General features: G+C 43.3%; 1 protein-coding gene across 3 annotated transcripts in view; it reads right to left on the reverse strand.

The window, feature by feature from the left end:
- Positions 1 to 16086, reverse strand: part of ppp2r2ba (protein phosphatase 2, regulatory subunit B, beta a) — a 43797-nt gene that overhangs the window by 12378 nt on the left and 15333 nt on the right. Inside the window, exon 1 of one of the 3 annotated variants that reach the window (XM_069696888.1) lies at positions 8166 to 8939. The exons of 1 other annotated variant lie outside the window; for it this stretch is intronic. In XM_069696888.1, coding sequence (XP_069552989.1) covers positions 8166 to 8235 — 70 coding nt within the window. In that variant the 5' untranslated portion in view covers positions 8236 to 8939. Of the gene's footprint in view, positions 1 to 591; positions 676 to 8165; positions 8940 to 16086 lie in introns of those variants that run through there. One more of the 3 variants, XM_069696889.1, reaches the window with a different exon arrangement.

A 16086-nucleotide genomic window follows, 5' to 3' on the forward strand; every position in this document is an offset into this window, starting at 1 on the left:
GGGAGCAGAGCAGAGAGGGAGGGAAAATGTCAGTGCAGACGAGAACAAACCTGTCAAAGTATCAGACAGGCAAAAAAAGGAAGACCTTTCAGCGAGATCTAGTAGAGTGACTTCTAGAAAACACATCGGGAGAAGGGAAGGGAACCCACAGAGGACTCTTCGGCACAGTTTGTTGAAATATGGGTTCGGAGAAACCACTGGATGAGTCAACTGCATGATAATTCAGCCTCTCATCTCACTAAAGTGACACAATCTGTGTCACTTGATTGCACTCCTTTTTTTAAAGGGGCTGCCGCCACACTAATAATGTCATTCATCTCTCTACTCCTGGCTGAGACCCCATGCTGCTCAGTGACTCTCCTGCTCCATCACAAACCACATTCATAAAGCTTTTCAACCATTTGCTTTTCACAGCCGATATCTCTGTGCCTGTGTGGCATACTTTTCTACAACTGTAAATTCAATCTGTGTAGAACAACAGCATAATAAGAAAACACACTAAGATGTAACTGATTCATTGCAAATCTTTATCATTTCTGAGTGGCTCTGCATAGCTACAGTTTCACCAGAAAACAAATAACAGACACCTACCCTTAAGGTAGCTTCTCCTCTCCTCCTCAAAGACATACATCTGCCTGGATTTAGGAGAGGCTAATGGTGACTGTAATTATTATACAGCCCCGGGCTAAAAAGCCATAGCATAATGTGTGTCTAACAAACACACACACACACACACACACACACACACACACACACACACACACACACACACACACACACACACACACACACACACGCACGCACGCACACACACGCACACGCACACATGCACAGAACAGGAGAGGCTAGCCCTCTGTTTAACAGTTACAATAATATTAGACAGAGAGGGAGAGAAAAAGAGAGAGCTTGTTGTTTTGTACCCCCCCACGCCCTCTGTGGACCTGCTACTGGCGGAGCTCTGAACAGGAGAGGGGAATGTTGCTATGGAGACCATTTCCATCTCTAGCGGCAGTCAGAGTATATGTGTGAGTGAGTGTGTGTGTGTGTGTGCCAATAGCTCTCAGACTTAGTTGCTGATGCTAGCTGTAATTCAGCAGACAGAGAGAGTGCTGCAATCGAGTGAAAACCTGCTACTGCATCTGAGGGAGTGAGCGCAGTTCAATGCAGCACACAACTTCAGACAAAAGACTCCCTGTGGATGCGCTCATCACCCCATATAAAGCTGTTGTGCATGGTGGAAATGACTAAGCGTCATGTCTTTGTATATATATGTGTGTGTGTGTGTGTGTGTGTGTGTGTGTGTGTGTGTGTGTGTGTGTGTGTGTGTGTGTGTGTGTGTGTGTGTGTGTGTGTGTGTGTGTGTGTGTGTGTGTGTGTGTGTGTGTGTGTGTGTGTTTCCTCCCCTTGTGTTAATTGTAGGAGAGAAAGTCACATTCACAGATGAGACTAGAGGGACTCTTACGACCATGTGTTGTTAAGGAAACGAGCTGGGTGCTGCCACTAATCATATTTAAATGAAGAAACTAATAACCCTAGAAAGAGAAGACAAAGTCTGACCTAATTCCAGCCTGGGAGAATCCCTCTGACATGCAATATTGTTGTCGCATGCATTCTTGCAAGTGCACACACATGCAAAAAACACTTTCAGTGTTTATAGACCTCGTTCATGCACAGAGATGTGCAGTGCAACCCCCAACACACCGTCATCTACACACACAATAGTGTCTTTCCCAACACTATCAGGCCAAAGCCGCTGGTGTGAATCGGGTGGAATCGGCTTAGCAGTCCACATTCTTGAATCAAAGCGGTTTTCTCTCTTTTTGTCCTTCATACTCTTTTTTTTTGTCCCCCACTCTCTCTCCTTCCTTCATCATCAACACATTAGCTCACCGAGGAGTAACAGTAATTGATGGATGCCATTGAACAAGTTTGCACACGGATACATCCTTCAATCATCTCTCAGAATGATGAGCCAGGCAGACGCAGTGAAGCAGAGACTCACGGTAACGTGATGGAATGCTTTCCTAAATGAGTTTTTCCTCATGCAAATTAATTCAAACCAGACAAGACAATCTATTCAACCTCAGCCACTGATGGAATCATGGTTAAATGGCAACATTTTATTCAAGTGAAATTTCATTTTAGTGAAACACGTTGATTAGCAGCAGAGGTGGGCGGGGTCTCCTGAATGATTTCCATCTGCATTAGATTTAGTTTTTACTACGTGATCATCAGCAGGGTCAAGATGGACATGAATTAGAGGCAGGCCAGAGATTCGACTGATCAGATATGTACTTACACACACACACACACACACACACACTCTCCATCTGTCTCTCTCTCTCACACACACACTCTCCGTCTCTCTCCCTTTCTTTCTCTCTCACACACTCACACTCTCACACGCACACACACACACACACACACACACACGCACACACACACACACACACACACACACACACACACACACACACACACACACACACACACACACACACACACACACACACGGCTTCATCACCAGACCATAACCAGATGAAGCCCATAAATCCCATGGCCAGCCAGGTCTGACAAAGACAGGTCAGCACTTCTTGATTTATCATAGGGATGCTTGAGATAACACACATCCATCACCAGTAATAACACAGACCAGCCTGTTGGCCTGTGTGTTTGTACGCCTGAATTAAAGCAGGCACAGCACAGCTTTTTATCTGTTTCTTTTCACTAATCTGATCCTCAACAACCCCCTTCAGCATGCAATATAGAATTGGGCGTCCAATCAATTGGATGGAAACATAGATATGTATTGATTCTGGAATGAAAACCGTGTACGTGGAGCCACAAACACAGTAACACCAGAAAGGGAGTGAGAATATTGAATGTATTTATAGACGCCAGAGCATAACAGAGCACGCATAGCAGAGAGGGCCACTAAAAGCAATGATAGAGAGTGAAAAGGTCTGGGGAGGGACGTTTGTTGCTGTAAATATCTCAATAAAAAACTGTACAGCGAGACTCGTCGGTTCAGACACAAGCAATCACCAAAACAGGAGTACCTTGGCTAACCCCGAGACACCACATAATCCTGTCAGGGGTGAAAACAAAAAAACACAAACTGAGGCCTGATCCGGTGGCAGGGAAGGGTTGTGTAAGACACACAGACCCAAAACTGGTGCACGGGCATGGAAAGCTAGTTGCATAAGTGGTGTGCAGTAATTCCAGGTAGTGGGAGGGACGTGACCAACATGCTGTCGTTCAATTGCTCTGTTAGCGTTTCGACGTGGAGAGCAAAGGATTACAGCACTTGTGCTGACCTGCCTGCGTCAAAGGATCAGGCCGGTGGATAATTCAAGACCGTTCTCTTTTACCTGCCAATCTTCCTTGTTATTCTACAATAATCAACAAAATGTATCAGTCTGCATCTCTTTTCTTCCAGGAACAAGAACACACACATACAAGTATTATAAATTCTTCACATAAAGAGAATTTCTGTGCTGAATAAGCAGCTGATAACGACTTCAATTCACACCAGCAACAATGGAGATCAATCAAAATTTTGAATAAACCTTCCTGGTCTGGTACCCAGCCATATGATTAAGGGTTTATTAGGCTTTATTAGCTGCACACAAAGCAACAGAGCACAATGTAGCTCTCTTCATCTGAAGAGCATGACTCTTTGTAAGATCTGGAGTGAACAAGCTAATTAACCTGGTTTCTCCAGGATCAGCCCCTTGAGACCGAGACACGGTGTGTGCGTATTGCGTATGTGTGTGCACTCTCTTTCTTTTGCATGTATCTTTGTGTGTGTGTGATTTTTCTGTATCCCCACACTCCAGGGAGTTGAAGGTGAAATGGGCGAGACGTGTTACTGCCTCACTTCTCACACTTCATTAACACATCGCCGTGGCACAGATCTGACTACAGACACAACACAGGACAGGACGAAGCACAAAGAAATGAAGTGAGGTGGTGAAAAGAGTGAAATCAATGTTCAACTCCTCCAACCACTAAGCGAAATACCAAACGAGTCATTTCAAATGCTTGTTATTTGGTATTCTCTTAGAAATTGAGGGGGATGGTGGGAGAGCGGTACGCATAGAATTATAATCCACCACCAAAACAAAAGCTGACACTCTCTATCTGCCTGTCTGTCAGTCTGTCTGTCCGCGTTGCTTTGGTGCAATCCCTTTCATCTTCCCGTTTTCAAGGCTGCAGCGTATCAAAGATTAGATGGTGGCTGTATAAACTGAAAAATCTTGTATTTATAGTGACCTTAACAGCAAAATAATGAAGGATTTCGAGTGACGCTGCTTCCTCGACAGGACGCAGGAATTAGCTATCAAAATTTACAAATGTATCCCATTATAAAGTCCACAAAGGTCAAACCCTGCTTAGCCTTCAGGCTATAGCAGCGCACCAAATGACTCACATACAGTACATCCATCACTGCTTTAACTCATCTACTGACCAGGGAGCCATATCAGTGGAGAAATAGGATATTTTTTTGTAATCACCCTACAGTAGCAACACCACGGGTATTCTTTTATAAATTCTCATTAAATTTTCATGGAGCTGCAGACTTAATAAGAAGCTAATCAGGGGATGAAAGCAGCTGCTGAACAAGGAGTGTGACTCGCCCCAACTTCACAGCTTGCCATTAAGAACCCCCCGCCCCCACCTGACACACACACACACACACACACAATCTTTCTTGCACTATATGGTGAGGCGGGGCTCAGCGTTTTGAGTGTTTCATAGTGAATAATGGATGGGACCTGAGGGTACGGTGGGCTAAGTCTTTTTTATGCCGGGGTCCTAAAGTGTGGCCCCAGGCCGTTTGCCTTGGCACAGGCGACCGGGCTCGTCTCTGCGCTCATCAAGCGGCGGCAATAAAGGCCGGGAGCTCTCTGTTACGGGACTGCATCAGTATTCAGAGGGGTTTAGAGAGGTCACATCACACACAAGCTTGTACTCGCATCAGACAGTTGTACTACAGGAGAGCAGAGAGATGGAAGGTGAAGAAGAGGGGGGTAGGGGAGAGAAGGAGGAAGGGATTACATGTCCTGCCAATAGATCTTTAGGTCATTGTTCCGGTGACTAAATTGTCAAGGACCAGAAATCAATACGGCAGGCGTTAGGTGCTAGGTCCTGCCTCACAGCAAGAAAGCTATTTACATTTTAAAACCCAGTGTGGTGCTATTTGACAATTTCATCCATTATAGAAACATCCAAGGTGGAGATGAACTGAGACCAGCGCTGTAGGAGAATAACAGTCCACTCACACTTATACACAGCTACAGCGAGAAACAAATCAGCCATGCTACCACCATTAGTAATGTGTCATCTGCAGGCGGCTGCTGAATGCAAATCAGTCTGTAATGTAATTTTCTTCCATCTAGATAATAATGATGTCTCTGGAAACTTTGAGGCTGTGGAAGCTTGAAAATTTCACTCCTGACTGTATGGATGACCAGCACCAGTGTTGCTCACATCAGTGTGTGCACATGTGGCGATGTAACCGTCCACATACCCACTGTGGTGTGGGATTGGTGCGAGGCAAAGGCCAGCATCAGTGACATCATTAAAATGTGACATCATTAAAGTGTCCTGCTGTTGTGGGCAAGCAGGTCCTGAAGGGAAATCCCTACCAGCTCGCCGCCGCGCATCAAGGAGCTGTGTGTGCGTGAATGGTGAATGTGTGTGAATGTGTGTGTGTGTGTGGTCTGAATGGACTGGGCATGGTGGAACATGTGCACTTTAGTGAATTTATGGGCACCGGCGATGGACCCCAACACCAGCCTGTGTATGATCTTTGGCTGCAGACTGACTTCATAGCACTTAGACAAGGAGTGACAGAGTGAAAGGACACACACACACACACACACACACACACACACACACACACACACACACACACACACACACACACACACACACACACACATACGCGCGCCCACACGCGCACATACACGCACGCACACACACACACACAGGCAGACACACACTCTTTTTCATGATATATGAAGTGTGACCAGTCATAAATTAAAGCAATAAAATATAACAAAAGTAGTCGTTTGAAAAGCACAGATGGGCCTCAGACGAGACAGTCCTTTGCTTTACAGAGACACATTTTACAATCTGTGGAACTCTCCCCCACTTTCTCCGGATCTGATGAATGACACCGTGAAAGAGTGAGACAGTGAGAGGAGAGGCAGCGCGAAGAAGATTCCCTCCTGTTTTTCATCTTGGCGAACACATCAAACAAAGATATCCATCACACCCACTCCCACCCCCACTGCACTTTTCTCTCGCTGTGAACCAGAGACTGTGTGTTTGTCAGTGACAGGGAATCATCTATGTGTTGGAGCTGAGCAAATGATGCTGCTCTCTTGCATTTCAATGGAGGAAAAAAAAACATGGAACGCAGCAGAAAATCATGTAAGAAGGAGACTTCTGCCCTCTGAGCCTTGACTTTGTCTCTCCTCCAGCCTGCAGTGGCATCTGTAACCTGAGCTCATGGCAAATGGAAGAAGCTGTGGTGGCTCACCCACCCTGCCACCCCTCCAACAACCTCTATTCTAGTCTAGTATCCCACTCATCATTCACATACTATGTTATCATTGCATTATGTGAAGATCCTTCATATTTCAAATCAAATTTGTCACTCTTTCTTTTTGTGTGATTTTGTCTTTTGTTAAACCTGAAGGTAAGTGGGTGGTAACAATGTGTTTGGAGTGAAAGAATTAAAAGCTTTCCCAGTACTGCAGAGGCTATTTATACAGTGTGAAAATAAAACCGTGCTTTAAACTGAACCATGAAGTGAACAAACAGTAGCTATTTATCCCAAATGTCTGCATAATAATAATGATTATTTGTTAAGGACAGAATAATCAATGACTAGATGGTAAATGTCAACTAATGCACATTGAAGTTGGTTGAAATCTGTTTTAATATTAGATAATGTGCGTTTAAACATTTAGAAGCAATACATTGCCATTCACAATTGCATGATGGCATTATGGCATGTTTAGTCTGTATACAAGCAGCCTGAGTGTGTTTAGTTCCAGATGCTGCAATAAAAAGCCATCAGCCCCTAAATATTTTATGATCTCACTGATATTAGTGCAACAGTTAATATCCATATAAGAAAACTACATAATTAGTGAATGGGGGCTGAGGTGGTGATGACATAAACGATCATTTTTACCTGAAAATCAATGCTTTATCTGTGATCTAAGGAGCTCGCAGAGGACAGGTGGAGCTAATTGGTGGAACATAAGGGAATTATTAAGCATCAAACGGTCAATAGGTTGATAATCAAGAGGCTGATGTGTGGTCAGTTAGGAGGAAACACATGCAGCATTTAGAGCTGCAGAAACCAGCCATTGTTCAGTGCTCGGTTATGAGCATGTACAGTAAAAATGTGTGTGTGTGTGTGTGTGTGTGTGTGTGTGTGTGTGTGTGTGTGTGTGTGTGTGTGTGTGTGTGTGTGTGTGTGTGTGTGTGTGTGTGTGTGTGTGTGTGTGTGTGTGTGTGTGTGCAAGAGAGAGGAGATCCATATTTCATTGTGCTGTCTCCAAGAATTAGGGCACCTTCCCTGTCCCTGTCTCTTTCCTTCAACAAGTGAACACAGAATGAAAAAAAAAAAAGGAAAAAAAATTGTATCACATTAATTACATCACATGTTCCCTACACATACTGCAACAGAAGTGCAAGAGGCTTTATTCCCCTGTTGGCCTGCAGTCCAAACAGATTAAAGCCCTGATTCCCCTGATCGGGTTGGTCATTCTAAAATAGCAGGTATGACCGGAAGCCACCTCATCACGTCCAGTCATTGACACCACATAATAACCTACCAGCTGTATCTTCACGACATATTATCAGACCTATTTCCTTAATAGCTTTTAGTATGTCTAAATGTGCTTTAAATGACCATTATGCACTTTATGGTGAGCAAATAGCATCATTTTAGAGCCTTAAATTATTTTTTATCATCGCCCAAGCTATTTATAGGAACATCAGCTATGATATTTACCCAATAGTGACTTCTTTTTGCTGTGATATTAGCATCCCTCTGGCTACAGCCTCAGGTTATTTACTAAACCCGTCAAACAGCTTGAAATTACTCTTTTTTTCCACCCCAACATCGCCGGGTTAAATACCTTCGGTTGCATAGTTGTGGTCGCGAAGGAAGCTGTTGTTGATTTTCCGGGTGTCACTCTCCTCCTCCATTGATAAATCGGCTGGTTCGGGATCTTGAAAGCGGCAGACCTGCTCCCATCCTGCCCCGGTACCGTCAGCAGGCGGGCCGTGGGACCAGCGGGGGGCCTGTCATGGCTCCAGATCTCCGGTGTAATCAACACAATCACGATCAAATACCTGTGATGACGAGGATGCTCGGGCAAGTTCCTGTCCACACCTCGAGACGTATCCAACAACCCACCGTCCGCGACGCAGTGACAGTGCCGATTCCAACAGTGGATTTAATCGCCTAATTATTATAGCGCATTAGGTCCTCTGCTTCAGGCTAAATAATCGAGGCATGTATCTCCCCCCAAAAAAATTTAAATAATCACCACAATAAACAGTAGAAATGGTCAAAAATAAAATAAATGTTACGTCTTCGTGACCCGCAGCAGCAGCGCACTCCGTAAATCTCTTTTGGAGGATTTGAGTTTAGGCAGGCTAGATTTTCCCCCTCCCAGTGCCAGCGGGGCGGGCGGGATTATGCGTCAACAAGCTTGCTCCGATCACCTCAGCATTTCCATGTCAGACTCTCCAGAGTTGCACCTTCGTCTTTCTGTCTCTAGATCCTGCAGGATGCCCAAGCTCTCTCTCGCTCTCTCCGTCATTCATTCATTCATTCAACCATCGGGAGCGGACCGGCGCCTGTGATCCCAGCCGCTCAGCTGACTCACTGTACCGGACTGTAGTGCAGAGCTGTACTGTGGCTACCCACTGTGCCGCTGCTGCTGCGCTTCAGCAGAGGAGGGCCCCTCCCTGCTGCCTCTTGCTGGCTCTTTAAAAAAAAAAAAAAAAAAAAGCAGCAAATGTGACGCTCAGTCGAACCACCACCACCAGAGAAGAACTCCAAAATCTGTTCACTCTCTGCCTGGTGATCACCAACCAGGTTCGTGCGTGTAAAGCCTAGAGCTGCCTTATGGCCTGGTAGCAGGTTGCCTTCTAAACTGGGCAGATTCTGCATCACCATCCCTCCATCTTTCTGCAGAGGCATCTATACATTGTAACAGCAGATTGAGCAGTGAGCCTATACTTTCTATGCCGTCTTCTCTGCATCTACCAGCAGCTCTTCATGCCAGGAGAAAACAACAGAGGCTTTATATGTTATAAGAAGCACATGACATCGCATATTTCTGTCTAAACACTAGACAGAGGTTGTCAAATTGAGATTGTAAGAAATGAGGGCAGGAATGGACACAAATGAGAGCGCCAGAGTGGCATAGGGAGAGATTGGTGAAGGAGACTGAGAGCAAAGAGGGCCAGAAAGAAGATGAAAATGAAAAAAAAAACAGACGCTGATTAATTAGATTAGTAAAGCTACCGTCTGCCTCTCTTTCAGGAAAGATCTCATTTCCATGCTGGGTTTAATAACACCACACTCAACCAGCCTTCCTCTGGTCAAACCATAATCTTTGATGAGTGTGTGTGTGTGCGCTGCATCAGTGTGCAGTGCATCTCTGCCCTTATCTACTCACTTTACCCTAAATCTCCCTGGTTCCACAAAGGGACTGGGTATCTTCCCTATACGAGTCTCAACACACATAGCAGCAGCAGCAATAAAGAGATTGTGGAGCCCCCTCTCCTAAATGCATTAGCTCTCTAATCCACAGGACCATTTGCACAACCAATCCTCTGCTTCTCGACTAATGGGGATCTGGCTGTGAGGGAGGTGGCCCTGCTCATAGTAAAAAAAAAAACAGGGCCTTCCTACACATGCCTATTTTACACCCCATCACTCTCCAACCTCCATCTCTATCGGAATACATTACGGGGCATTATCCATGCAGGGGGATAATGAAGGCTGCTGGAGCGTCAGCGAGGGCCCGTGATTCACATGTTTCCATATTTGCGGTCCTTTGCTCCTCTAATGAAATCTGCAGAGAAATGCTGCCATCCTTGACCCTCTTAGATCTAACTGAGTGGTCAGCGGTGCTTCCCATCTCTATCAATATTTAAACAGGATCTACGGAGACAAAAGAAACAGAGCGTTCCTCTTCCGCAAAGAGTATGGCTAAGTTACAGCTGAGCAGAGCGAATGAAATTGAAATGGAATCAGTGAAACAATGGGTTTAGTAGCATGAAGCCGTATGGATGAGGGGTTCGGTTTTGTCTGACTCTCTCTCTCTCTCTCTCTCTCTCTCTCTCTCTCTCTCTCTCTCTCTCTCTCTCTCTCTCTCTCTCTCTCTCTCTCTCTCTCTCTTTTGTTGGGGGGGTGAGGGGGGGGGGGAATTATGACACAGAAACAGACAGATGAAGGGCAGGAGTGGCAGTTAAAAGAACAGAGAAATTTGACTGTACAATGAAGGAATGAGAGAATGCTGCTCAGAGCCACCATCTCCCTCCCATTCTCTTCCCTGTACAGAAGCCCTTACCCATTTCATTTTCACTGTCCCACTTCCCCTTCTTAGTCTTCAAAATGTGACCTTATGTGACTTAATAAGTGATCACAGGTCGATATACACATGTACTTTACTTAAAAGGCCTCAAGGTTTTTGCATCCCATGGCTCATTGAACGCTGCCCTGCTCCTCGAGAACCTCCAGCTTCTTGTTCTCCTGTGCTTCCTCACTTCTCTCGCTCATTACATCCCATCTCCCACTCCACTGGGTAAGAGACCAGTGACAGCGCATCTACAGCCCAGCTGCTACGTGTCAGACTTGCAGGAAATGCTCGGGAGGCCACCAGAATTGGAGAGCATGTCCTCAATTCTCCTCGATGGTATGGACAAAGTGGGTTAAATTAGGCTTGAGCAGCACCATACATAGGGACACAATCACATGGCAATGATATTTTAGTCATGCCCAATTGCTTTCCTTGATGTGTGGTAATTGCTTGACCTGGGGATGCCAGTGTGGGGCTACAGGCAGCCAAGACGCTGTCTGCATACCGAGCAACACATACATGCACCCACACGTACACACATTTATAGAGTATAGATATTTGAGTGAACAGCAGCTGTGCAGCATGATTGTACTTCTATACCTTCACTGCAATTACCTCATATCTCAAGACTACAGTCAATAGTGTATTGATCACTGGATAATGTCAGGTTTAAATAGGCTACGATATTGACTGTTTTAATCTAGTTAATCCAACTAATATTAGGTTATGGTATATAAATCTAAAATCGAATTAAGGCCCAGGTTGTTAATCATATTTAGAGATAAATACGTATAAATAAAGGAACAACAAACAATGGAAAACCACGAATGACATAAAAAAGGTTCGGGAAAATTTATGTATGAGATTGTATCAAATATAGGTATAACATTGCCCAAAGACATCTACACTGCAATGTGGTAATTTCATGTAAAAATATATATTTTTATTGTGTCTTTGTGTGTTTGGTCGGGGGTGGGGATATAGAAAATATATATATAGAAAGAATGTAATTTCAACCTGCAATATCAATGCACAGTATATTGTGATGAAGTCACCATCTGTGTTGTTTATCGATGAAATAAGAGGAGATGAATGTCTGTTGTTGGCTTATCCAGTGAATGATGTGCACGACAGTGCATCATCACAAAGATGAAAAAAATCTTATAACAAAAGTAAGTGTACAGTTATGCTAGCTGCTCTGTAAGGCAGTACTTTGCCACTAACATGTCCACATATTGATGAAGATATTAATGTATTTTTACCATATTAAAAATTTTGTTTTTGTGTGTCAACATTTGTGAATCAATAGCAGTCAAAGTACAGCACAGGGCGATGGGGATGTTGTTAGTTTTCAGGATTTGGGTTCAAAAACAAAAGTATTGAGTAACCTAAACTTTTTCTCATTGGGTTGAGAAGAAAAAATGAGGGATCATTGAAGTTCTTTCAAGGAATTCTTGAGGGACCATGAACGTCTGTGCCAAATTTAATGGTAAACCATTTAGTCGTTGTTGAGACATCAACCTCATGGTTTCACAAGAGGAAAAGTAATTAGATAAATAGAGCCATGAGGAAACACCACCATCATGTCACGATTATGAAATATTAGTTGATGATTAATGGTCATACAAATAAACAGTGAATAATGATTTAATTTACTTTTTTTTATTCATTTTATGCCATGATTGTCTAATCATAGAAGAAGATGAGCCATTTACTGGCTGTGGTGTTTGGATTTGCAACCAAATCCATGATGTTAATGTCAATAGATGTTCAGCGAAATGCAGTCGATCGAACAGTAGTTGAGTGCCTCAATGCTAGCAGTTGGTGGTGTTAACGCTCCACTCTTGAGCCATTAAACCATAACAGAAGAAGGGGGCATAAAAAAAGACTGGATATAAAAGTGGACGTATCTTTCAGGTCTGAAAAGTGAACCCAATGCGAAAGTGCCTCAAAGTGAAATACCATTGAGGGCCATTAGAGGCAGAAAGCCTCTGGCTCCTTAGACTGCCATTGCACTTTTCTCATGAAATAGGTGGCCGTGTGAAGTGTCGTCAGATTCCCAGTCAGATTGAATCAGATCCACCTCTTGCAACCTTCCCAGCTCATCCAATTATGGTCACTGGTGGCTCTGAAAAAACAATATGGCGACGGGCAAAATGGCAAACTCAACACTTCAAATTGAGAAACCAATTGGGTGACGTCACGGTTGGTTTCTGCTTGGTTGCAACAAGACGACGCAAGTCAAACGTGAAATGGTGGAAGAAGACTTGATGATGGAAATATGACATTTCTGTTGGATTCATTCAGCTTTTTTTTTACACAGAATAATGGAAACGATTCTGAAATGATGCAAAATGATTATGGCGGGCTGAAATAAGTTTTATTAGGTGATTATGTAATTATTGTAGCAGGTTTACTCATGACGAAAGAAATCATCCCAATCCATTTAGTAGATTTTGAGATATTTCATAGGATGTGTCAAATCTTTATTGTGCTGGTGGCACGAGACTAAAAGTCAGGATATTACCAAAGTCAGGGAGATTGATCCCCTGGACACCATGAATATTGTGCAAAATGTTTTTATAGCAATCCAATAGTTGCTATAAAATGAAATAGGCTTCATTCTCTGGGGGGTCATTGCAATTTTTCTTGGCAATTCATTTAACAGTTGAGATATTTGAGTCGAGACAAAGTGATGGACTGACTGACCAACAGTGATCAACATGACTATCCTCCCTGCAAGTGTGGCTAAAATCCAATATTGCCATAATTGCTAAATGATTTACAGGATTAGCCTCAATGGTTTAATACAGGCAGATAAGTCAAATGAAAAATGCCATGCACTTAACAGCATAATGCAAAATCTATGACAGTGGACATATCTATACCACCTTGAATTATATTGTCATGGCAACCAACTTCATGTGGGAAGGACATAAAGTGTAATGAAATGGTGGAATATTTTCTCTTAAGAGCACAGGGGTTTTATAAACATAAAGTCTTGTTGTGACCAAAATTCAATAATTAGACCAGAATTTAGGATGCTTTGTATGTAAAAAGTATTATACAATTCAGGGGTTTAAAGGCCATAAGAAAATATAAAAACACAATTTAAAAGGCCAGTTTCTTCGTCTTTCCTGTACACAGGTGAAGCTTCTGTTTGAAATCCATAGTAAAGCCTACTTAGAAGATGAGCTGATTTGATGACATCCCTCAGTGAGAAAAGCTGTATCAGAACACACCAGCTGACGATGTTGTCATGGTCATATAATGTTCACTGGCTGTTCACTGTTTTCTAGATTCCCTCTATGTTATCAAACAAATCAGGATGATAATCGTTCAATAGCATGAATTTCTCCATCCAAACATTCATTGCCTTCCATTAGCCAACCCACCCTGGCATTAAGAGCAGCTAAAAACATGGGAGTAATAGGATTGCCCTGGCAGTCCATCTGTCAGGGGGCTGAGCAGCAGCAAACCCTGGGGAAGCAGCACCCTGGCCGGGATACACCTTCTCAGTCTGCCCTTTCTTTGTACTTTTCTCTGGAGATATTTATTCAGCATTAAAACATTATCTCTGTGTAGTTAAAACACAGCTGTTCAAGCATGTAAAAGCCATAAGGAGTGAGTAAAATGCTGTAAAATACACACTGTACTGGGAGTGCATAACCTTCTGGCTTTAAATATTATAAAATGCTGGTACTGCTCTGTTAATGGAGTACAGATGGAGATGCATGGCAGTAGCTGGTGAATGAATGGAGTGCAAGACACGGTGGGGGAGGGATACAGAGGAGAGCGCAGGGCCTGGAAGAGGGAAGGAGAGAAAGATAAAAAGATGGATGTATAGTTTTGGTAGAGGGCATTAAATCAAGCCTAGAGGCTGTCCCTAAATCAGCGGGCTTTACTCTTGGTGTCATTCCAATTACATCAGGATGAGACTAATGCTCCATTGCTCTGAGACTTTGGACCAGCAGGATTGGATTTTCTGTTTCCCCTGGACTCTCCTTTCCCCTCCCCCAACCCCCTCCCCCCCCCCCCCCCCCCCACACACACACACACACCCGCTCTCAGCCTCCCTTGATAATAAATTAATTGAAAAGAATGCATGTACAATGATTAGCTCAGGACGGAGCATTTTGGATGAAAATTAATCAACTGAAACAATTTTGTTTGCAGCAGTGCAGCGATTTCATTTGTACACCTCGAGGATACACAGATGTGAAACATAGGGATGCACATAAGTGGCTGCCATATCATAAAACACACACATTTGTTATTTTGTCTGTTGTATTGTAATTTCATGAGCAATAAAGCAACATACACACTGGCCTAAAGGTACAGAAACATATACACATTGTGGATTTTGATCTGTTTTGTGAACATACAGTCTAGTCTTGCTGAGAGGAAATGATGCCACTTAACAGAAAATCATTGAATTGTACCTCTGGTTGCTAGGAAACTGCAATTGAACTGGCATTGCAATGCAACACAACAGCTGTCCACGTAATTGGACAATTAAGATCTTAAAATGTCATTATTTTGGTCATATTCATCTCCATAAAGGTTCAAGCACATCCCTACACATTTTCTACCAGTTGGGTTAATGGGACGAACATGGGGAGTTCATGTTCGGAGTGAGGCTGGATTTCATTAGTGAAGTGATCAGCGGCGCATTAAGGGGGAGGATACAGGAGCACAGCAAAGCAAAGTACTGTTTGTGCTGTTCGGAAAGCTTGGATGGACACTGCATGTGTCGTAAGTATGCTATATTTATCCTACAGCACTTTCCTCTGTGGACAGACGAACAGCCAGTGGAAAGTAGGTTAAGCAGGTTAGTGAGTGACTACAAAGCCACCTCCCCATACTTGACCAGGGATCCATGCACAGCTTATGTTCAGGACCGTGGACAGCTCCGCGCAGAGCAGACGCTGAGGCAAACAGAAAATGACTCTAATAGAAGGCTAAGGGGGAAATCCGGCAGAAAAACTGAATTCATGTGAACTTCTCAAATACAGCTCAGATTTCAAACAAGTCAGAGTGAAAAAGACATTGCATCTAGTGCAGCTGGCCCCGTTTCATATACAAATTAACTATTCAGTGTATGTACTAATTATTATTGTCATTGTCAATCAATCTGCAGATTAATTCCCTAATCAGTCAACTAATTTTGTATTGCTTGCTAACAGTACAAAAACGAAAGATATAGTGATATAAAACAAACAAAAGCTACAAGCTAAACAATGCACACATTTAAGAAGATACAATGATTGCCATTTTGTGATAAAACAATCAAATTAAATGCCAATTAATATTCTGTCAACCAATTAATTGACTTCAGCTATCAGGGAATCATCTGTTGCCCTGGTATCTGTGCTCACATGGAGAAAATTGCAACAGCACACTGTATGTTTTTGTAATCACAAAGAAACGTAAGCGTTAAACAGCTGACACACCCTGTCAT

Source organism: Brachyistius frenatus, unplaced genomic scaffold, assembly GCF_029030835.1.
Source record: "Brachyistius frenatus isolate BFR_SWC_R1_liver_20210118 unplaced genomic scaffold, ASM2903083v1 Contig_22, whole genome shotgun sequence".
Taxonomy (NCBI): Eukaryota; Metazoa; Chordata; class Actinopteri; family Embiotocidae; genus Brachyistius; species Brachyistius frenatus.